Consider the following 24886-nt stretch of genomic DNA (forward strand, 5'->3'; position numbering starts at 1 on the left):
GCACTACCTCTACAAAACACTTTTAAAAATTAGCCAGGTGCAGTGGCTCATGCCTGTAATCCCAGCACTTTGGGAGGCTGAGGTGGGTGGATTGCCTGAGCTCAGGAGTTTGAGACCAGCCTGGCCAACATGGCGAAACCTCATCTCTACTAAAAATACAAAAATTAGCCAGGTATGGTGGTGCACGCCTGTAATCCTGAGCTACTCGGGAGGCTGAGGCAAGAGAATCGCTTGAACACAGGAGGTGGAGGTTGCAGTGAGCTGAAATCATGCCACTACACTCCAGGCTAGGTGACAGAGCAAGACTCTGTCTCAAAAAAAAAAAAAAAAAAAGCACCACATGTGGTGGCATGCACCTATAGTCCCAACTACTCAGGAGGCTGAGGTGGGAGGATTGCTTGAGCCCTGGGGTTTGAGGTTGCAGTGAGCTGTGATGGCCACTGCATTCCAGCTTTGGTGACAGAGCAAGACCCTGTCTCTGAAAAAAAAAAAAAGTCAGCAAACTAGACCTTGATAGGGGTAGGGGAGAATATATTACTGAAGGCTCCAGAAATATATTGCCTTTCCTAACTGGCCTCTCAGGTAGCCCATTCAGCTTTTAAGGAAATATCATTTAACTCTATCAGGTTCATAGAAAGATTTCTAACCCTTTCATAAAGGAATGAGGTATTATTTCCCTACTGCACCCTTACTATGCAAAATATGAGCCACCCACTGATCCAGAGTTAAACCAAAAGCTATGAACTGGGTAGGAATGGACAAATTCATTTATATAAGCTTCTCTTCTGAAAGTCAATACCACTACTTATCACAATATGAAGTTCTCTTAGAAAGAAATGGCAGGATAAGTAAGTCTGACCCTACTAGTTCTTGTGGGGTGAAAAAGGATAAAATAAGTCAACAAAGAGGACAGTCATACAAATACACATACATTTTTCTTCCTTTTTCTTTGCTACAGAGTGTTCACAATTTCACTTTACCTTCCTGGGCCACTGAGGAAGCCATGACCAAACTGAGAGAATTGTCAGAATTGTCCCTCCTGTCCCTCTATGGAATTCACAAGCAGAAAGAGAAATCTAGGCTCCAAGGGGGTAAGTATTAAAAAATGAGAAGAGCATGTTGGATTTGTGGTTGAATGATCTGGGTCTGAGTCCTAGTCCCTCCACTAATCAATTGTGTGATCTTAGACAATTCACTTAATCACTCTTGCACCAGCTTCCGTTCTGCAAAATGGGAATATTAATGATTCCTACTTCATAGACAGTGAGTAAGATGAATGTATGTATGTATGTATTCAAAGGGCTTAGAACAAACAGTACCTGGTACATAATACACTGTCAATCAATGTCATATGTTAGTATAATTATAATTATTACTCACTCAGGCCCTTAGTTTTCTATCTGGAAAATGAAAGCCAAAGCTAAATGATCCTTTCCATCCCTTGCAGATCAAGAATCAAGGATCTTTGTCTGAGTCCCATGAAAATCAGTTGTGTCTTGTGGCCTATATGATGAATTTTTCAAGTGGGAGGTTTGACAAAAGTGGCCTGTTTTCCTGAAACCCTGAGCGGTAGTCATTCTGAAAGCTGATAAAATATATTTTTCAGGCAAATTGTTATATTTTTCAGACTAATTATGCACTATTAAAATACGTTGCAATTGACAAGTTTATAACACAGCTTGAAACTTTCCATTGACATTGAAAGCTGTTGAGAATTATTTATCAGTGATGCCTCTTCTTGGTTAGAACTGGCTCTTTGTAGCACAGGACACCCTGCCATATGAAGGCAGACCCAAGCAAGAAGATGCTGGATTCTTGTAATCAGGATAAGTGGATGGAAGAAAAAAGGACCAGCAAAGACAAGGACAGATGTTGGGGCCTTCTTGTAATCAGGATAAGTGGATGGAAGAAAAAAGGACCAGCAAAGACAAGGACAGATGTTGGGGCCTATGAGAGAAACTGGATGGGCAGGCCAAGATACCAAATGGGGTGTCAGACTCAGATGTGGTTATCATAGGTATTAAAACTAGGGATAAAGAAGAGGAGAAAGTCCATCATGTCAGGTTGACATAATGAGGAAAGTCCAAGCCACAGGAGATGGTCCAAGTCAGGCTGGCACACATATTCGAGGCATTTTGAGATTAATAAAATCGCATCATGACTCCAGCCATTGACAGACACTATTCACCACAGCATCAGGACAAGTCCATCAAAATCCCAAGAGAATGCCTAGAGGCAAAGCATATTAGGGCTGGACCAGACTCGGAGGTTGTTCACTGAGGCTACTTAACTAGGGAAAAAATTCAAATCACTGACCAGAAAAGGAGTCAATTATAGCTAGAAAAGCAGGGCTGCTCAACAGGTATAAAGAGTGAGGCAAGCTGTAATCAGGGGAATGAGGTATGAAACCAGGATGGTCAGGAGCAAATACATGTGAGATGAATAAAGTAGGTTGGGGCAAAAAGTTTTCGACAGTGGCCATTAATGACATGAGGATGTTGTAGACCTGCTATTACAGAAATCCTGATTGCATGGCACAGAGACAGACTTGGTAGAAATGTGCAAGTCCTTACCTCACATTAAACACATGAGCAACAGGATCCAGCCTTGAGGAAGGGAGAGCCTCCAGAGAGGAGTCTTAGATGGAACCTGGAGTGTTGGAAAAAATTACCAGGCAGGATACATACTGTGTATATGGGCAGAAGCTCAATCTTAAGTGCTTAACAACAAAAGATGCAGAGGGTGCCTTGGAAGCCACATAATCACTCAGCCTCATTTCTGGCCCACCAGGTGCCAGCAGTGTGACTCAATCGCAAGCCCCATTAGATGGTAGAAGTGGGACTCTTGATTTATTTCCCCCAACCTAGTTATGGTGGATTCAAGCATCTAGTGCAGTCTCAAAGTGCAGTCTACTTTTCAGCATCGGCATCAACTACCACCTGGCTAGAAATACAGGCCCCACTCCCAAATGAGTTGGAACAGGATCTGCATTTGAATAAAATCCCAACATGCTTTATACTAGACGGGAATTGACAGTAGTCTAACAGTAGATGTAGAGATGTGTTTATATGAATAAGAAATGGAGTTGCTCCACTTTCCTCATGTTTCCTTTTTTATTCCCCTTGGCTACTAGAAGATTACATTTGGGAGAAGCCACTTCCCCTCTCTGGATCTCTGTTTCACTACCTATGAAGAGATTAAACTAGACTGTGTCTATAAGAGTCCTTCTCTGAGATGTTCCCTGATCTTGGATTCTAAAGGCTGACACTTGTATGAAACCAGCAGTCCTGCTTTCTGGAAAAAGTCCAGCACCATTGTTAAGCAGGAAGTTTTCTCCTGTGTGATTCTGCCAAAACAAAAGCTCAGACCATTATTCAGATCTGGCTGGGCAGAGAGATTTGTCAACTACGTGTTTGTTGAATGATGAAACAGCTGAACACAGTCCTATACAGAAAACACACATTGTCTAGGTGACAAAGAGTAACGTGGAAACATCAGGGCCATCTTCTGGCCTTTGCTAGTTCTTTGGTTAGTTTGTTTTGTTTTTGTTTCTTTGTAGTTTTTGTTTGTTTGTATGTTTGTTTTTGAGACAGGGTCTCGCTCTGTCCTCCAGGCTGGAGTGCAGCAGCATGATCACGGCTCACTGTAGCCTTGACCTCCCAGGCTCAAGCGATCCTCCCACCTCAGACTCCCAAGTAGCTGGGGCTACAGGCATGCACCACCATGTCCAGCTAATTTTTTAAAAAAATTTTTTGCCAAGACAGGGTCTCCCTATGTTGCCTGGGCTAGTCTTGAACTCCTGGGCTCAAGCGATCCTCCACCTTGGCCTCCCAAAGTTCTGGGATAATAGGCATGAACTACTGTGCCCAGTCTAGAATTTTTATTTCATCATTTAACTTCAAGGGTGACACTGTTCAGTAACACACACACACACCCCAAAAAAAATCCCTGGGGCAAATATAGGACCATATGGCTGGTCATATCAGTGAAAAGAGAGCTCTTCTTGCTGTAGGTCAGAGGTTGGCAAACTACTGCCTGTATGCCAAATCCAGCCCACTACCTGGTTTTGTAAATAAAGTTTTATTGAAATACAGCCACACTCATTCATTTATGCATTGTCTATTGCTGCTTTCATGCTACTACCGCAGAGTTGAGTACTTGCAAAGGATTTTATAACCCACAAAGCCTAAGACATTTACTCTCTGGACTTTTACAGAAAAGTTTGCCAACCTCTGCTATAGACTAGAAATGAAGAAAGTAAAGTTTATGTCTTCAAATCAATGATAGTTCGTCTAGTTAACGAAGATTTAATAAAGGATACAACAGATAACTTTGAAGCTAGCTTTCCACTATAGCATGGTCTAATGATTACAAGTAAAGGTTTTGACACAGGACATGCTAGATTTAAAGCCCTCCTTCCCTGCTTACAAGTTGTAAAATCTGATTAAGTTGCGGAGCCTTTCTGAGCCTCAGTTTCCCCTATAAAACAGAATATTGATATTCCAGAGCCTGAAGATAATCATGATAGTCACCCCAATCACTCCTGGGATAAGGGGGTAATCATCCCAGAACCAAGAACTGATATATTCATTACCAAAACTGCAGCCTGACAAAAAGGCACTTGTTGACAAAGGGCAAGTTGCTGATTGCAGGTGGCTGTCATGGCTCCCAAAAGCTTGGCCACAGAGTTTAGCACCAATATGACATGTTAATCAAGCTAAAGTCCCTAATGCATTCCACAGGGCAACCCTCTCTGAGATGGAGGGATTTAGACCTATTAGACATATACATTCAGATTATTCTGTTCATCCTCAAGGAATTTCCAGCATCTACAGAAAGAGCAGATCACCTACCTCCTTAATTAACCCCTTTTTATACTTACTGGTGTATACAGACCTGTCTCTTCTTACTGTTTTATGAGTTTTTGGAGGGCAGGGACCAGGTCTGATTCTCCTAGCCCAGTCTCTGGCCCATCATAGCTGCTCAGTATGTGTTTGCTAAGTGGACTACAGAACCTGAGATTAGAGTCAATCTGTTAATATCAATAACCTGCTTATTACAACACACACACACACACCCTACTGGTCATTCTCAGCCAGGAGAGCACACGCAGGGTAAAGAGACCAACAGAGACACCAGATAGTTATAGGCATCTCTGAAGCAACATGTCCTTAAAACAGGATCTGTTTTGGCACCACAAGGTACCCCACAGCCCTCAGTGCCTACAAATAGGATAAATACTGTAAGCTCTGTATCTGTGTTTCACCACCTGAGGAGCAACAGCAGTTAGGTGTTCAGATGTAAAGTGTGAAGAGCAAAAGTTTCCTCTACTGAAGACAGACAGAACCTCAAATGAAAGCTAAAGATGCTGGCTGTCCCCCGCATAGTGACACCTAGGGTAACGTGGAAAAATGGTCCACAGAGAATAGTCCATGATCTGTACAAACATCCAGAGAGCTGCTTTCTCCCATGGCCTCCCACTGGTCTGACTGCCAGAAAGTAGAAGCAAGACGGGTGAAAACAGAGGAGTACCCACTGTGCTGTCATTTCAGGTCTGCTCTGGAGAAGAACATGGACTAAGAATTATCTTTTATGATCTGAAAAAGCTGTCTGAAGTTCCTTCCAAGTTTATCAGCCTCCTAACCTGAGTTGTAACAAAACCTGGTATGGTACAGTCCTAGTGAGCCAGTCCAGCTTTCCTTACCTGGCTGTGTGAGTCACTTAATATCTCTGGACGTAGGATTCCTTACCTTTAAAAGGGTTGAGACGTAGGATATGGTTTTTAAAAAAAGGTATGTAAATCACACTACCTAGCACAGAGCAGATGCTCAGCAAAATTAGATCTTTGCCCCACTTCTTAAGTCATGGCAGGGAGAATCTTCAGCTATGAATTGACAAAAAGCTAATGAACTAAAATAGAAGCTTATGTTTGGTTCAGTTTTGTTATTGATTCATCTCCTTTAAGGTGTCCTGGTCAGTGAAATCCTCAATCACATGAAGAGAGCAACTCAGAGGCCAAGCTACAAAAAACTTATCATGTATTCTGCAGTAAGTATTTTTGTCTTCATTTAGCATCTATTTGTTCAAGTGTGTGATCTCTTGAAGCACAGGACCTCATCTTCTTTATCTTCATTTCCCCATCACCTTGTACGTGGTAGGCACTTGCGCAAAGCTTTTAGAATTAAATGCATCATTCTGGCCTTTAAGGGATTTATAATCTAAACTAACAAGAAGACAAACATAAACACTATACAAAATGGTATGAAAATGCCATGCAGGCAAGTGCTTTAGCGCCTCAGAAAAGCTAGGCATCCCTTCTGTTCCAAGAGGGCGGAGAAGAGAAGCAGAAAGGATTCCTGGACAAGGCAGCACATCCAACACATCAAGATGAAAGAGTTTAGTAAGTGCTCCTCACTAGTGTGTAGGACAAATAAAGTGAATCATTAGGACAGAGGTGGAAGGCCAGGAGTAGTGCGTGGAAAAGATGGTACCAAATTAGTGGACATTAACTGTGCTGCTCAATATGGAATCTAGTAGCCACAAGTAGCTACTTACATTTAAATTAATTATGATTAAGTAGAATGAAAAATTAAATCCCTCAGTGTATTAGCCACATTTCAGGTGTTCAATAGCCATATATAGCCAGTGGCTACTGAATTGGACAACACAGATATACAACATTTCCATCATCAAGGAAAGTTTTTTAGACAGCCCTGATATAGTGTCAGAAGTTTATGCTGGATGGCAGCTGAAGGATCATGCTGTCCTGCTGCTTCTTTGTTCAATTGTAGAAAGAAGCAAGGAAGCAAGGGAGAACCCCCTGTCAGTGTTTGCTCAGGGAAGGCAGGGCAGGGGTGACAGGATAGGAGCAGCATTTTGGAAATTAATTATTTTGTAGAATGACTGGATGTTGGGAACAGGATATGGTGTAGAAAGCTTTTGTGATAGTCTAGAAAAATGGGGATATGGCCTAAAATTAGGGCAGTGACAGGAGAGGAAAAAAGGTGAGCCAGGTTACAAGAAAAGCTGAGTGTGCATTCTCAGTGATGAATTGGAAGTGGATGGAAGACAATGACGTGGAAGGTGAAGCGCCAGATGAAGTCAAGTTTTCAGTTCTCAATGGCAAGATGGAGGTGGTCTTGGGCTAGGTAAATGTACTGATTAGACAATGGGTTTGAAATGCCACAGGGGCATCTAAGCAGAAAACTTCAGATGGCAAAGAGAATAGAAGGAGGAAGGAGAAGGACTGCAACTCAAAGTTAGAGCTACATTTGGGAGTAGAAAGAAAACAGAGCAAGAGATCTTAGAAAAGGCTTACATCTTGGAGAAGCCAGGGAGAGACACAGTGTTGGGGGGAAATTCTGCAATTGTATTATACATTCCAATAGCTGCCCATGGAGTCTGGGATGAGCAGGTAAACAGGACATAGCATGCTGACTCCTTTCACTCACGTCTCCATGACAAAAGGTTTCTCAGCTGTGGCTGGAGAAAGAAAGTCATGTTTTCATTCATGCAAGAAGGTAAAAGAGGTGACTGAAGTTTGCTTATTATCAGGAGCCCTAAATGGTATAGACTAGGGAAATAGCCCTGGGCAGGAGCAGAGTGCTTCCTGGAGACAGATAGGCCTGAAATTAGTCATTTCTGCCAATTTTTGTAGTGTCTAATCTGATTTCTAGTTTTAATTTATGGTGTGACTTCCAGCATGTCATATCCGTAGCCCCCTTTTTTTTTCTCTATTAGATTACTTCTAACCCCTTTTGAATATGTGCATACTGCCATACAGTTTAGGCAGTCAAATGTTATCCCAATTTTGTAGATAAGGAAGTTGAGGATTGCCTAAGATTAGATAGCTAATCAGTGACAGAAAGGGGGTTGAGAACCACTCCCCTGTACCTTCCAGCCACTCTGGGGTAAACATTTAGCTTTACAATTATTTTTAAATCGCACCCTATACTTTCTTGTATTTTATCTTCCCTAAACATTTAAACCTCATATATTCTTCCACAACTTTAAATCACAGATGATGCTAATGTATAGAAAAATATAATCTAGCATTAATGTGTTCCAAAGTATTTCAAAAAGGCGCAGCACTCAAGGAGACTTGATTCAAATTTACTTTCTTCCATTTTGGGGTTATATGACATTAAGCAAGTTGCTTAATTTTCCTGGGTCTCAATTTCTTCATCTTTTATTATTATTTTTTAAATTATTTTATCGAGATGGAGTTGCACTCTGTTGCCTTCGGAGTGCAGAGGTGCGATCTTGGCTCACTGCAGCCTCTGCCTCCCAGGTTCAAGCAATTCTCCTGTCTCAGCCTCCCAAGTAGCTGGATTTACAGGCCCACGCCACCACACCCAGCATTTTTTTTTTTTTTTTTTTTTTTTTTTAGTAGGGATGGGGTTTCACCATGTTGGTCATGCTGGTCTCGAACTCCTAACCTCGAGTGATCCGTCTGCCTCGGGCTCCCAAAGCGCTGGGATTACAGGCATGAGCTACCACGCCCAGCCAATTTCTTCATCTTTTAAGTGGAAATAATGATACATATCTAAATCGTACTGCCTAGCACACCGCTAATACGCAACCAAAATCTTTCGTTCTCTACTTATTAAGTCATTGTGGGGCGCATGGGAAATTGAATTGAATCAGAAGCCATCATGGTGCTTTACAAGTGTTTCATAGCTATTGAATGTGAATCTGAATAGGTTTGATAAAATTGATTTCAATCTCTATAGCATGACACTACTGTGAGTGGACTACAGGTGGCGCTAGATGTTTACAACGGACTCCTTCCTCCCTATGCTGCTTGCCACTTGATGGAATTGTACTTTGAGAAGGGGTAAGTGACTAAGTGCTTTTCAAAACCAGTATCACTGGACCTTAGGTTTCATTATTATTATTTTGGATTAAGGGTTGTGTGCCTGTTTGTCTTTGATTTGGTTTTATATTCAGAGGGAAGAATGGTGGTAACAAGCTCTTTGCTAGTCATGTCTCTTTTTTCTTTTTCATGAAGACTTTTATTGGAAAATAACATACACAGTAGATGAAAAATTTGGGAAATAGCCTATGTAACAGAAATTACATTTTTTAAAAAATTAAGGTATTCTAAGAAGTAGGCATGTATTATATATATACTTGGCAAGAGAAAAATTTATTGATGGTTATATAATATCTTTTAAATTAAAGAATTCAAACATATTCATTCAGCTTCTGATGATTCATACCCACAAGTCAAGATTCTTAAACTTCTAACTGGTGTCTACCTCTTTGTGACCTGGTGTGGCCCTCCTCAGATGACCATGGCTTATCTGGAAAACCCATTAGAAAGGTCAAAGTTAGAGTAGCCAAGTGTCCCAGTTCACCCAGAATTGACCCATGAGATCTGGTGTTCTCAGAACATGTGAATTTCATTGTTAAAACCAGGAATGTCCTGGCAAAACTGGGGAAGAATTGATTATCACAGCCAAGGTCATGCCAAAAATATTTATCTGCTGTGACAATGACATTCTCATTGGGAGGAGAAGGAGGTGTTTGGGACAAGTCACCAGACTTCATGGGATATTATTAGTGAAATAAGAGCAAGGAAAGGGCTGAGTTAAGGCAGTGAGCCCAGAGTTTATTTCAGGATTAGCCAGGGAGATCTATTTTGCCCTTCCCTCAAGGCATTCACAATAGCTGCACCCCAGCCTGACTGTACAGTTACATGGTGACCTGGCTCAAAAGAGCCCATGCTTGTTTTAATGATCTGCTGTTACCATCTTTAAATTGTAATAATGTTTAAGCAATGGGCCCTGTATTTCATTTCGCAAATTTTGTAGTCTTGGATGTAACTTTCTGGCCCCTGAATTTGTAGAGTAAGAAAGTAACAGCACAGAGACTTCATTCTCAACCAATATCTTCACTGCTTACAAAGAGAGTTCTGCACAGTTAGAGAATGGTAGATACATTCTTTATTGAACCTCTAACTAGGTGTCAGGAACAATGAACTAGAACTAAAATGTGGTCTTAGTTAACCTTGCTCTCAAATATCGAGAGTCAGAGTGGAGAGGTAAGACCCACAAAATGGAGATTGGCCAAATAGAGCAGAAAATGGGAATGAAAGGACTAGAGACATAAAACCCTCTCTTAATAACAAGTCCAGCACAAGTCTGCCCTTCAAAAGGCCAGTTCTGGGCACAGAGTTAATAAATCCAACCAAATTCCAGGATCAGCTTCAGAAGCAGGCACCATCTCCTTTGGGATAAGACAAGAGAAGCTACTGACTCTACTTGTACCTCCCTGTTCTCTGGTTTCTGGACCCCAGTGATCCAGAGCTTGCTTTCTGGATGCACAGAAGCATTTTCTCCCACTGAATTGCCTTCTCTTACCACCCTGAGTTAAATCTATATTACGAATCAAGTATGTAGTATTTTTTCAACTGAAAGGCAGTGATGTACAGAAAAAAATTAACCAAGGGTCACATAAAGCTCAAGTCCAATTTGTTGTTACATTAGGATTTTTTTTTATTGGCATTCTAGGGAAATATCAAAGGTTAAACATGATTGCTTTTAAATTAGGAACAAGGAGGCTTCGAGTTAACAAATTCTGTCTAAGCCTGCTTATTAGGTGATCCTGACTGTGAAGTGATCTCACATTGTCTTATGAGAAGATATGGAGAGAGACAGAAAGAGAGAATATTTTAGATTTTCAGCCACCTTAAACATGTAAACTGTTCAGGTTGTAGAAAAGGTGGCTAAAAATATTCTTTAAAGATTTAATTTTGGGTGAGATACAAGATTTAAAATCATAGACTATATAAAATAATTCATTAAGTTAATATTGCTTTGTTTCACTTTTACACTTTATAAAATGATTTTATCTAAACTCTTTGTATGCATCTTTTGCTTGTGTCTTCACCACTAAAGCCGATTTTGAGTCTTTTAAAATTGTTTCCCACATACAGTCACTAATAAGGGTAATTTTGTCTTCTATATAGATGAACCTCACATTCTTGAAGGCTTAACCCAATGAAAGTTAATTTCACACTTATCTAACAGTACAATGCAGCATTAATAGATGGGATTCACACGTGGTGATTCAGGCACCCAGGGTTCCCTTTTTGGACCTACAGTTTCAAGAGTGCCATGCTCACTTGCAGGCAGCTTGTAGAAAGGAATGAAAGGGTGGAGGCAGCAACCTGCTTATCAACCACATCAGCTTTTTAGAAGGGACACATATCATTTCTGCTCACTTTCTACTGGCTAAATTAGTGACTTGGTTCCACCTAGGTACAAGGGAGTCTTGGCAATGTGGTCACTTCTGAGCCATAATTCAATTCTATGGAAAGAGAATAATGGAGTTTGATGGAGTATTGGTCATCTAGGCCATATCATCTTAAGACAGAAGATGCTGTTACTGAAAAAGTTATTCCAAGACATAAGCATCCATTCATATAATATTAGGGAGGTTTTTGTAAGTTTTGTAGACATTTTATTTTATTTTATAGATGGAGTCTCGCTCTGTTGCCCAGGCTAGAGAGCAGTGGTGTGATCTCAGCTCACTGCAACCTCTGCCTCCCAGGTTCAAGTGATTCTCTTGCCTCAGCTTCCCGAGTAGCTAGGACTATAGGCATGTGCCACCACGCCCAGCTAATGTTTGTATTTTTAGTAGAGACGGGGTTTCACCATGTTAGCCAGGATGGTCTCGATCTCCTGACCTCGTGATCCGCCCGCCTCGGCCTCCCAAAGTGCTGGGATTACAGGCGTGAGCCACCACACCCGGCCTTATAGACATCTTATAAGTGAATATTTGTAGTTGCTATGTTTATATGGCTTTTTAAAGTGATGTTTGAAAAGGCTTGTTTATAATGACATCCAAAAGTAGCCATTGGAAGGTTACCACCAAAAGAAGGATCACTAAATCCTACTTGAGTTCCCCTCCTGCCTCCTTGATTAGCAAATGGCTTCCATAAGCAACTCATGGTGGTTTAACTGAGGTTAGTTTACACCATTGGACCTTCTCAAATAGTACATTTTTTGTTTGTTTGTTTGTTTTTTGTTTTGTTTTGAGATTAAGCATTGAGAGAGCGCTCCTTAATGTGACACAATGGAAGGACTGGAACACATACCCACGTCTTTTTTCTGAGGGATAATTTTCTGATACAGTCTTGCTATATATTCAAGCACATATGTTATGTATTATTCAGTTCCATGTTTATGACCTACTTAAGGACAGGGGAGATACATTCAGAAGAAGGACTGAAAGAAATATTCAAGAAACAGGAAAAAAAAAAAAAGAGTAAATGAAAAGCCTACAAAGAAGGGAGGAGGAGAAGGAAAACCCAACACCCCCACCTGCCTCCCACTTCTTATCCAAAGGCTCAAAGTCACACCCAGCTCCCTGCAACCATCACTTCTCACCACCTCCTCTGATTTTGCATCCTGGTGCCCACCTCCTATGTCCCTGTTCACCTAACAAGCCCTCCCATTTCCACCCTGCAAATCGGTCCCACCTGCCCCAGTCTCCCGACATTTACACACCTAAATTGGCTAAAATCTCCCCATAAGTTTTTCCATTAGTCCCTCAACTGGCATGTAATAGTCCAAGTGGAAAGAAATTCAGTGGCAGTTCAACAACACAGAACTAACAGAGCTCTCTCCTCTGCCTTTGTCTGCCAGGGAGTACTTTGTGGAGATGTACTATCGAAATGAGACGCAGCATGAGCCGTATCCGCTCACACTACCTGGCTGCAGCCCCAGCTGTCCTCTGGAGAGGTTTGCTGAGCTGGTTGGCCCTGTGATCCCTCAAGACTGGTCCACGGAGTGTATGACCACAAACAGTCATCAAGGTACTGAGGAGAGTACAGATTAGTGTGCACAGAGATCCCTGCAGAAAGAATAGCTGCCCTTTCTCAGGGCAGATGATGCTTTCAGAACGTACTTTAGCCATTACCCCCAGCTTTGAGGAAAATGGGCTTTGGGTGATTATTGTATGTTTTAAGGACCCCCAACCTCAGGCAATTCCTACCTCTTCACCTGACCCTGCCCCCACTTGCCATAAAACTTGTCTAAGTTTTGTTTTGTTTTTCAGTGTTAATGTAAAGGGGCAGCAGTCCCAAATATAATCAGAGATAAAACTTAGTTCAAAGTTCATGGAGTTGCCATAAACTATATGACTGGCCACACAGGACCTTTTGTATTTAAGGATTCTGAGATTTTGCTTGAGCAGGATTAGACAAGGCTGTTCTTTAAATGTCTGAAATGGAACAGATTTCAAAAAAAAAAAAATAAAGCACAATCTAGGGTAGGAGCAAGGAAGGAAAGATGTGAATAGGCTGATGGGCAAAAAACCAATTTACCCATCAGTTCCAGCCTTCTTTCAAGGAGAGGCAAAGAAAGGAGATACAGTGGAGACATTTGGAAAGTTTTCTCCGCTGGAAAACTGCTACTATCTGTTTTTATATTTCTGTTAAAATAGATGAGGCTACAGAACTAAAAATTTAAAAACTCTTTCCTTGGTCCTAGAACATTTATTTTCCTTTTATAGAAACAAAAATCAAACTTTACAGAAAGATTTGATGTATGTAATACATATAGCGGCTCTTGAAGTATAGACATCATAGCAAATAAGTCATCTGATGAGAACAAGCTGTTTGGGCACAACACATCAGGAAAGAGAGCACTACGTGATGGAGTTTCTCTAGAAGCTCCAGTGATAATAGATGTTGACTCTAAAGTTGATTTAAGGCCAGGCATGGTGGTTTACGCCTATAATCCCAGCACTTTGAGAGTCTGAGATGGGAGGATCACTTGAGCTCAGGAGGTCAAGATCAGCCTGGGCAACATGGTGAAACCTCGTCTCTACATAAAATACAAAAAATTAGATGGGCATGGTGGTGTGTGCCTATAGTCCTCAAGGAGGATCACTTGAGCTCCAGAGGTCAAGGCTACAGTGAGCCAAGAGTGCACTACTGTACTCCAGCCTGGGCAACAGACTGAGACCCTGTCTCAATAAATAAATAAATAAATAAATAAATAAATAAATAAATAAATAAATAAATAAACAGTTGATTTAAGAAAGGAAGTATAGGCCGGGCACAGTGGCTCACACCTGTAATCCCTGCATTTTGGAAGGCTGAGGCAGGAGGATCACTTTAGGCCTGGTGTGTTCAAGACCAGCCTGGTCAACACAGTGAGGCACTGTCTCTACCAAAAAAAAAGGAAGGAAGGAAGTGACACATATCAAACTGAAACAAAATTAGAAATGTAATTATGTTCTAAGTGCCTGCAAGTTCAAAACTTATTAGAAATGTAATTATGTTCTAAGCGCCTCCAAGTTCAAAACTTATTGGAATGTTGAGAATGTGGTTATGAAATATGTCAGCAGGACAAAAGGAATGTGTAAGTCTAAGTCTTTAATGCCGGTATCTTCAGAAAACCTAAGCAAACTTACAGGTCCTGCTGAAACTGCCCAATTTGCAAGAAGAAATCGTGTTCAAATGACATTCTTAAGAGTCTTATAGGTTTGCCATGTGGCAGATCTACATGCATCTAGAGAACACCGTGCTCTGTTACCATTATGGATAAAGATGAGATGGTTTCTAGAGATGGTTTCTACTGGATGCCAGAATCTAGAGCAAAGCCACTTCCACTCCTGGTTGGTCACATGACTGACAAAGACATCGATTGATATGCTTCTTTGTGTTATTTCCTTCCCACGTAAATGTTTGTCCTTGGGTCCATTTCCTATGCTTGTAACTGTCTTCTAGCAGTGAGCCAAATGTAAAACAGTGAATAAAGTCATTATTAGGAAGTTCAAAAGCATGGCTTTTATAATGAACTTTAAAAAACATATGTGTGTGTGTTTAATTAGAATAAAATTCCTCTAGGCAGATTTCAGGAGCTCCCTTTGTGTCTGAGGTTTTTGTTTTAGTGTAACAAGATGGAAAATATTAATATAAAGTAAAATGATTTGACTGGCTTAAATGAACATTTTACATTGAAAATGTAGTTTGGACTTTACCACTTCAGATAAAGGCAAAGCTGTGGATGGCTCTGCCTCATCTATTTAAGATGGAATTTGCTGAGGAAACACCCTCAGGAAGTGCACAATATACTAGGGAAGTAAAGAGATACATACTGTACAACACAGAAAAACCAGGGCTGTGTCTTATGACTACACAGGTTACTGTGGGAACAAGAGTTACCCAGATTTGGAGTGGGGGAAGTAAGGAAGGTCAGGGAAGGCTTTCTGCGGAAGGTAGCAACTGCGTCATGTAAAATCAGTTTGAGGCCGGGTGCGGTGGTTCACACCTGTAATCCTAGCACTTTGGGAGGCCGAAGTGGGAAGATCACCTGAGGTCAGGGGTTCAAGACCAGCCTGGTCATCATAGTGAAACCCCATCTCTACTAAAAATACAAAAATTAGCCAGGTTTGGTGGCACATGCCTGTAGTCCCAGCTACTTGGGAAGCTGAGGCAGGAGAAGTACTTGAACTCAGAGGCGGAGGTTGCAGTGAGCTGAGATCGTGCCACTGCACTCCAGCCTGGGCAACAGAGTGAGACTCTGTCTAAAAAAATAAAAAATAAAAAATAAGTTTGGATGGAGAACTTTAATGGTGTGGTGCAAGGTACTAGAAAAGTATTTATCAGATGTCCTAGTGCCTTAAAGCTGGAAAGGAGAGGAAAGTTACTCATCAGAAGGTTCAGTCTCCAAAGAGAGTCCCACAGGTTTCATTCAATGGGCCATTTCTAAAAAGATAAAATATCAACTCCACAAGGATTTTATCTGGTGTGTTCCCTGCTCTATCTGTCCTCAGTACCTAGAAGTATCTACGCCAGGCATGGATTGGTGCTCAATAAATATTTGCCCAATTGATATATAAATTTGTTATCTTTGGCCAGGCGCAGTAGCTCAGGCCTATAATCCCAGCATTTTGGGAGGCCGAGGCGGGTGGATCATGAGGTCAGGAGATTGAGACCATCCTGGCTAATACTATGAAACCCCGTCTCTACTAAAAATATAAAAAGTTAGCTGGGTGTGGTGGCGGGCACCTGTAGTCCCAGCTATTCAGGAGGCTGAGGCAGGAGAATGGCGTGAACCTAGGAGGCAGAACTTGCAGTGAGCTGAGATCGCACCACTGCACTCCAGCCTGGGCGACAGAGCGGGACTCTGTCTCAATCAATCAATCAATCAATCAATAAAAAATAAATAAATTGGTTACCTTTTCTTCCTGAACCTACTCTTGTCTATCTTGATGAGCAGCAATACCTAGTAACTTAGGAGTTATTTTTTACCCTACCCTCTTCTTCATTCTCCATAGTCTCTCACCTCCTCTTGTCAAATCTACCTGCGGTATGTTCGTAGAATTCTTTCCCTCACAAAACACAAATAACAATTTAATATGTAGGTAGAGTGAAATATGAGTAAGCAGCAAAAAATGTCAATAAAAAGAAAAATGTAAGGGTTGATGTGCTGCAGCCCGCTCATACAGATCTCAAGAGTGGAATGTGTACATCAGTTCCCAACTCTCAGTTCAGCCACTTCACTTGGGCAGCTCCAATGTGGCGGGAGTATTTTCACCAAAGAAATTAAATGCTACAAATCTTACCAGCACGCCACTGGTTTGGGCTCATAGAAAGTTTGTTAAGAGTCTGTGACATGATGTGGCCTCTAATACAGTGAGTTCAATATTTGAACTTCTGTAAAGAAAAAGATTTGATTTATTCAGTATAATCTTAAAGAGAGATGCTAGGGGCAGCAGGTAAAAATGTCAGGGAGACAGATTTTCATTCAGTGTTGGGAAACTCCTGAGATCAGAAGTTCCCATTAGGCTGGGTGGCCACTCACCTTAGAAGAGAGATGTTGCAGAGAAGGTTGAAACATGGAAGACTAGGGGTTGAGTAGCTCATTAGTTGGGCCACCAAATCTAGCAAATAAAAGTACAGGATGCCGAGATAAATTTGACAAATGGCTGTAACTGCCAAATTTTTGTAATTCATTGGGGAAAAAAAAAAAAAAACAGAATACAGGACACTTAGGATGTTCTGAAAAAGCCGATACAGGAAGCAAGACAAAAATCATTAAATATAGGATATGTCCTATATATACAAGATACTTTGCAACCCTACTCCTTAGAGTAGGGGGTTCCACCCATGAAATTCTACCCACAACTATAAACAGTGTTTTTAGCTAGTGCCAGTAGACTCAATTAACCAGAATCCAGATCATATCAATTAAATTCACCAGAGTCTTTGCTGGAAAATTCACAAGTCTAAGGCCGTAGCACGTTGTTTGAAAATAATGAAATTTGTCAAACTGCTTCTTTAATTTCAAAATTTTACTAACACATTCAGACTTTCTTCACTAGTGCTCTCCCACCCCCTATCTCAATGTCCAACTCTAATTATTTCACAAGAAGGAGACTTACCGGTGGGAAGTCCCAGTTGTCTCTCATTATCTTTGTAAAGCTGAGAATCTACAGCACAAATACACATGCCCAAGATTCAACCCTGAGCTTCTTAAAGGCAGGAACCATACATGTTTCCTCTTTAGTCTTTAGCCAGTAGACAATGCCTAGAACCTTGTGCCTTCAATCACTATTTGCTAACTGAATACATGTTCAGCCCTGCATACCTAGCCTGACGTCCTTGTGGCTGGGCTCAGATGTCAGAAGCCTGGAACTCAGTTTATTTATAAATAAGAGAGAGAAGCTATGAATGAGCCTCAAAAGTGACTATACTGTAGAGACCCAATCATTGGCCATCTACACATTTGTACGTGCCAACATGTCTGTACTATTTGACTTCTGTTTTCAGCATAGTTGCTTTGGCATTCTCATGTTCCTCCATTGCTATTAAAAGCCCTTGTTCAATCATATCCCTTGTTCAATGATATCCAGCACCGCTCCTTCCTCAAAGATGAGGCCATCTGATTATAACACCTGTTTCCTCATTCTTGTTGCCATTATCTTCAGTTTCTTGGAATACATCTCATCATTTGCTAAAGACATTGGCAACTTGCTTTGGTATGCTCCGATTCGCTCCTCACTCCACTACTGCCCTAAACCTAGGCAATTCTGACAGCTATAATGCTGACCTGTCCCATACACTGCTCACCACACCAATACCTAAGCCTCTAGATGAAGTCAGTCACGTGGTTTTTTCATTCTGATCTGTGAGTAGAGCTGAAGCAAGCAAAAGTCCAAGCCTATTGTCACCATTTCAAACGATGAATGTTGACATTTCATTCCATCCTCGACTGAGTCAACATTTCTTGGTAAATGTATTCACCTCTACTGAACACTTTTCCTACTCCCTGCAGGAAGGCCTGTTTGTCCCAAATGTCTGATTCCATTTTGTTTTCTTTATTCTTATAAACAAGATAATCTATTGATAAGTCTTTTAAGTTTTACTCTCACAACCTCAAAAATACCTCAGTAGCTTTAACCTTCCTTTGCTGCTGTCCCTCAAGAAACCACGTTCCTCCCTGCATGGGCTGACCTCACTATGAGTGTGAGCCCATCTCCACAGTCTCCTCAGGACCCCAGGGAATCTTTTGGCTAACTTCACTTTCTTCCTCTGCACTGGCTCCTTCCCTTATACTATGAAAATGCCCAAATATCCTCTCATCAAAACACCCTCAAGTGCTTATTCCACCTCACTCTCTTCAATCCCAGTTTTCTTGAACTAATGATTTACATGTTCTTGTGGTATTTTCTCACATCCATCTTATGCCTTAACTATTCTGTAAAATTATGTCCACCCTTCTGTCTTTTTTTAAAAACTTCTCTTTTGAAAGCTGTCAGTGTCTAATTCAGTGGCCTTTCTTTCCTTGTGAAGCAGCTATTAGTATCCCCAATTTACAGGGAAGAAAACTGAACCTCAGAGGATAACATGCCACAAGTAATAGGATCAGGATTCAAGCCGAACACTTTCCAATATCCTATTTCTACCATATCATACTCACTTTTCATTCCACGGTATCTTATAGACTACTTTCTTAGACCAATTTCCAAAAATAGGATTGGTGGGTCAAGATACATGATTATTTAATAAGCCATAGATTTACTGAGTACCTATTATGTACTCAATATTTTCCTATGTATCAAGCATTAAGCTCGCCGAGTAAACAGCAGCAGACAAGAAGACTGTCCCCATATGGCTTGCAGACCTTATGGAGAAAGGAGGGGTGAACAAGGAAATAAATAATTAAATCAGCCCTAACAGCAAAGTATGGTGAATTCTAGATGAAGGGCATACAGGAGAAAATACAGCACAGGCAGTTAGCCTAATGGGTCAGAGGAGGCTTCTTGGAGGAGTGATGTTCAAACTGAAACCTGAAGGAGAAACGATACTAAGCAGGTGAATGAAGGTGAGGAGAGAGGAGGATGTTATAGACAAAAGAAGAGAATGCATAAAGGCCAAGAGGCTTAAGGCAGCATAGAGCACTTTGGGAACTGGAAAAAGGCTAGTGAATGTGTGGACGGCTGAGGCTGCAGAGCCAAGCACTAAGTGCTCCACAGGTCAAGTTGAGCTGTTGTGCTCATGGAAAGGTTTTAGGGAGAGGACAGATGCCATAACTGGCTTCTTGTTTTAAGAAGACCCTTTTCAGTCATTACCTGTACTAGATCTCTTTGTAGTAAGATACAATTGATCATGTTCTCTTTTCTCAGTGTCTAGGACAATGCTCTGCCAAACTCCTGAAATATTTTACAATACAAAGAAGCATATCATTTAAAAATAGATAAATAAATATCACAGGGAGAGAAAGCACGTGTGCTCACCTGAGTCTTTTATTTGTTCTCAGGTTCCCCATTCCACATTCAGTATGAGCCAGTATACCCAGGCCTCTGTCTTCTATATCTACAATCCTTATTTCCACATCTAACTGTAGAATTATTGACCTGTTTTGTCAAGCTACCTACTGATAGTCTCTGTCAGGATAATAACCTGTCTCAATCCCACACTGGAGACAAAATGAATTATCTTCTCTACTCCAAACCAATTTTTTTGTGGTCCCAATCTCAATTTATCTTCTCAGTCACCCAAACAAGAAGCCACAAGATTGCCTTGACCACAGCTCCTCCCTTACCAGTATACATAGCCTGTTACTAAAGCCTGTTAATTCTACTGCAGGAGCATCTCTTGAATTCCCTCCTTTTCATTCCTAGGGCCACAGTTCCAGTTCTAAGCCCTCAGTGTCTTATTAAAGGTATTTTCAATAATTCTCTATCAGGCCTAACGTGTCTCCACCATCCTATCTTTTCCACAGCTTTGTTTTTCTTAAACACAGAGTGGGTGGCCAGGCACGGTGGCTCACGCCTGTAATCACAGCACTTTGGGAGGCCAAGGTGGATGAATCACCTGAGGTCAGGAGTTTGAGACCAGCCTGACCAACAAGGTGAAACCCCGTCTCTATTAAAAATACAAAAATTGGCCGGGCGTGGTGGCAGACGCCTGTAGTCCCAGCCACTTGGGAGGCTGAGACAGGAGAATTGCTTGAACCTGGGAGGCAGTGGTTGCAGTGAACCGAGATTGTGCCATTGCACTCTAGCCTGGGCGATGGAGTGAAACTCTGTCTCAAAACAAACAAACAAACAAACAAACACAGAGTGGGCTCTATCACTTCCATGTGTAATAATTGCTGATGACTTCCATTTGCCCCATGTCAAACCGAGCACTCTAAAAACTGGCCCCTGGCCAGGCACAGTGGCTCATGCCTGTAATCCCAGCACCTTTAGAGGCCGAGGTGGGAGAATCACTTGAGCCCAAGAGTTTGGGACCCGCCTGGGTAACATAGTGAGGCTCCATCTCTACAAAAAATACAAAAAAATTAGCCGAGCATGGTGGCACGCATCTGTGGTCCCAGCTTCCCCCAGGAGGCTGAGGTGGGAGGATCACCGGGGCTCAGGAGGTTGAGGCTGCAGTGAGCAGTGATTGCACCACTGCACTCCAGCCTGAGCAGTGGAGTGAGACCCTATCTCAAAAAACAAAAACAAAAACAAAAAAAAACTGGCCCCCCATTTACCCATATGGTTTCACCTCCCTGAAGTCTGTATTCCAGTCACATGTAACTTCTCATTATGTCCTAAACATGCCCTTGTGAAACTCTGTCTCATGGCAAAGTCTTACTCACCTGGCAGGCTAGCTCAATTCTCAGAAGACTTTCCAAACTCTTTATTTTTCAAATAGAAAACACTCTGTTGACTGCAACTTTCTCTTTGTTTCAATAGCATTTCTTTTGCACCTCCATTTTAGTAGTTATCACAGTATCTTGTAATTATCTATCTGGTTCTCCTGCTAGACATTGAGTTCCTCAAGGGCAAAGATTATGGAACCTCAGCACCCAGCACAGCCTACCTGGTACATGTGTGCCCATCAATGTCTAGAAAGGAAAGAAGGAAAGATAAAGAGCAGAAAAGCATGTTCCATAGGACTGCTATGACAACACAGTCCATAAAAATAACTGAAAATAAATTTCTAAATACAGAGTCAGCCATGAAAACAGATTTTTAAGGATCACTAGTATCTGCCTTCCTCATTTCCATTGAGTCCTTTCATTCCTTCTTCTATTTCATTTAATTCACTTAAACTTATATTAAATCCATCTGCAGTTCTAATGAGACTGTCTCTCAGGGTATAACTTAAAGTCACCTTTTCATGATGCTAAGAAGCATCCTGGCATCATCAGAAAATACTGGGCTAAGAGTTGGGAACTTATAAGTTCCAAGTCATTATGTTTTTCTACAAATATTTATTAGTGCTTGTTACGTGTCAGATACTGTTCTGAGTGCTTGGGATACATTCATGAGCAAAAAAGACAAAAGTTCCTGCCTTTGTGAAGCTTATATTCTATTAGAAGGAGAGAGGGATAGATAACAAATAATAAGCATAATAAATGTTTTGGAAGATGAGGATCACAATGGCCAATATGGGGTGGAAGTGAAAGAGGATGTACAAGATGCACTTTTAAATGGGACGGTCTCACGGAGATGAGATTTAGGCAAAGAAAGCACGGGATGTGTGGGAGAGCATTCAGGCCATGATAACAGGTATAGCAAAGTCACTAAGGCAGGCTTGCTTGGCATGTTTGAAGAACAGCCTAAGGATTATGAGGCCAGAAGTGAGTGAGTGAAGGTAGAGTGATAGGAGAAGAAATCTGAGGGGACTCATAGGGGACAGATGATGTGGATCTTCATAAACCATCATCATTAGAACTGCAGCTTTTATTCTGATTGAGATGAGCATTCATTGCAGACTTTGTTTTAAGGAGAGAAGTGGCATGATTTGACTTGAAGTCATTTGACTGCTATGTTAAAAATGGATTGTGGGCCAGGCGCGGTGGCTCACACCTATAATCCCGGCACTTTGGGAGGTGCAGGTGGTGGTGGGTGGATCACCTGATGTCAGGAGTTCATGGCCAACCTGGCCAACATGGTGAAACACCGTCTCTACTAAAAATACAAAAAGAAAAAAAAAAAACATTAGCCAGGCATTGTGGTAGGCATCTGTAATCCCAGCTACTGGGAGGCTGAGGCAGGAGAATCCCTTGAACCTGGAAGGCACAGGTTGCAGTGAGCCGAGATGGCGCCACTGCTCTCCAGCTTGGGCAACAGAGCCAGACTCCATCTCCCCCCCACAAAAAAAGGATTGTGGCCTTGTGGCCAGGTGTGATGGCTCACATCTGTAATCCCAGCACTTTAGGAGGCTGAGGCAGATGGATCATTTGAGCTCAGGAGTTCGAGACCAGCCCGGGCAACATGACAAAACCCCATCTCTACAAATAATACAAAAACTAGCTAGGAATGGGGGTGCATGCCTGTAGTCCCAGTTACTAGGGAGGGTGAGGTAGGAGGATCACTCGAGCCTGGGCAGTCGAGGCTGCATGAGCCAAGATCATGCCACTGCACTCCAGTTTGGGTGACAGAGTGAAACTCTGTCTCAAAAAAAAAAAAAAAAATTACAAAGGTGAAAGGATAGACAGAAACAAGGCAACAAGTTAGGAGGCCATTATAGTGATCCTGGCAAAAGATGATGGTGGTTCAAAGCACGGGGGCGTCAGAGAAGAAAAGAAGTCAGCGCTGGAATATATTTTTCGGTAGGACCAATAGGATTTGCTGATAGCGTAAGCTGTGAGAAAAATAAAGGAGTTAAAAAAGACTCCAAGAGTTTTATCCTAAGCCAACAGAAGAAGGGAGTTCCCATCAACTGAGATGAGGGAAGGCTCTGGGAAGAGCAGATTTGGTGTGGAGAATGAGGATGGGGAGATCAAGGGTTCAGTTTTGGACTTGAGATTGAAATGCCTATTAGCTATCTAAAGAAACATATCAGGTATACAATTGGATATACGAGTCTGGCGCTTAAGATAGGTGTCAGAGCTGGAGATTTATATTTGGAAGTAATTACTGAATAGATGGTTTTTAAAATCATGAGACTGAAAAGATCCCAACCCCAATAACCATAACCAGATTATCTAATTGCTCTGCTTCTTATTTTCCTCATTCTCTTAATGATAATGTCAGGTGAAGTCAGTGATTTTCACCTGTGTTCTGTGGTGCACTAGGGTTCTGTAGAAAGAGGTGATGGGATCAGAGGGATGTTTGCTCTCCCATTGCCTAAGCCAACAAGAAACCCTATATTTTTACAACGAAAAGACATACATTTAGAGATGGTACAAACTGGTGTTTCTGATGTGTGTACTATAGTGGACTAGGGTGCATGTGTAGGAGAGTAACTTTCCAGATGAAATAATGAATTAGCATCTCATTAAGAAATGGCCCCAAATATCTGCTTTTACTGGTCAGCTATCAAAGGAATATGTGTAAACAAAGGTGCATATTAGCAATAGTACAGTTATGCTAGAAATGTTTGCCATAGATAAAATGTGCGCAAGATCTCCTAACAAATATTTACCTAAAAATCAAATTTAAGAATCGAAAGATTTCATTTCTTTTAGATCCAGTTGATTGCAGTTGAGCATTCAGAATTTCCTTTGATCCTGAGATCATGGACAATTGGTAATTTAACTATAAAAAAATGCATAAAGTTAGTGCTATAAGAGGCCTTAGAAGTACTTCAGTTAGTTACCCTCCCTTTTCAGTGGAGAGCTGAATCTCAAGGGTCAAAGGTTATGCAGGAACTGGAACCTAGGTCACCTCCTGACTCCTAGTCCTGTGCTCTTTTTACCACACACAATGCTGATTTCAAGGCCTCTTTAGAAACTCTTCTGAAATTTGCAATTAAGGCAGAAAGCAACACTCACATGTGATCTTCATATTTTCCTAATGCATTAATTTTACATTAATACTTTTCCTATTTTCCTACAGTTCTAAAGGTCATCTTTGCTGTTGCCTTTTGCCTGATATCTGCTGTCCTAATGGTACTGCTGTTTATCCACATTCGCCGTGGAACCTGCTGGCAGAGAGACTCCTATGGGAACATCTGAACAGACAGCTGGATAAGCCACACCAACCTCCTGTGACACAGCATCTCTCAGTGGTGCCACATCTAAAGGACAGGCTTTTGCCATGTGGGCATTGCCGTCCTCACACCCTGCCTTTCGAATCTGCCTAGAGCAGGGTCTGAACTCACAGGGACCCACAGACAGCTGCTGGACTGACAGATGAATGAACACCAAGGTTACCTAGGTCTTCTCATCATGGAGTGATAGTGCAGGCTGCTCGTTCAGCTAGAAAGAGGCTGTTATGCATAGGATGGTTGTATTCTCCGCCACAGTTGTCCGGAGAGAAATAAGAAGCCAAACTCCAATCAGCCTTTTACCTGCAAAGAGCGAAGGATGAGAAGGTGGACAAAGACATAGATTAGAAAAATACTGGATATTGGGGGAAGTTAGACTAGAAGTAGTATTATACGGGGTGAATCTTTTTTTTTTTTTTTTTTTTTTTTTTTTTT

General features: G+C 41.5%; 1 protein-coding gene across 2 annotated transcripts in view; it reads left to right on the forward strand.

The window, feature by feature from the left end:
- ACP3 (acid phosphatase 3) overlaps positions 1-24787 on the forward strand; it is a 50049-nt gene extending 25262 nt beyond the window's left edge. Inside the window, exons 7-11 of one of the 2 annotated variants that reach the window (XM_023207428.2) lie at positions 959-1091; positions 5966-6048; positions 8733-8836; positions 12654-12823; positions 24301-24787. In XM_023207428.2, coding sequence (XP_023063196.1) covers positions 959-1091; positions 5966-6048; positions 8733-8836; positions 12654-12823; positions 24301-24419 — 609 coding nt within the window. In that variant the 3' untranslated portion in view covers positions 24420-24787. The remainder of the gene's footprint in view (positions 1-958; positions 1092-5965; positions 6049-8732; positions 8837-12653; positions 12824-24300) is intronic. The other variant, XM_023207429.2, reaches the window with a different exon arrangement.
- The last annotated feature ends 99 nt before the right edge of the window (positions 24788-24886 follow it).

This window comes from Piliocolobus tephrosceles, chromosome 2 (assembly GCF_002776525.5).
Source record: "Piliocolobus tephrosceles isolate RC106 chromosome 2, ASM277652v3, whole genome shotgun sequence".
NCBI lineage: Eukaryota > Metazoa > Chordata > Mammalia > Primates > Cercopithecidae > Piliocolobus > Piliocolobus tephrosceles.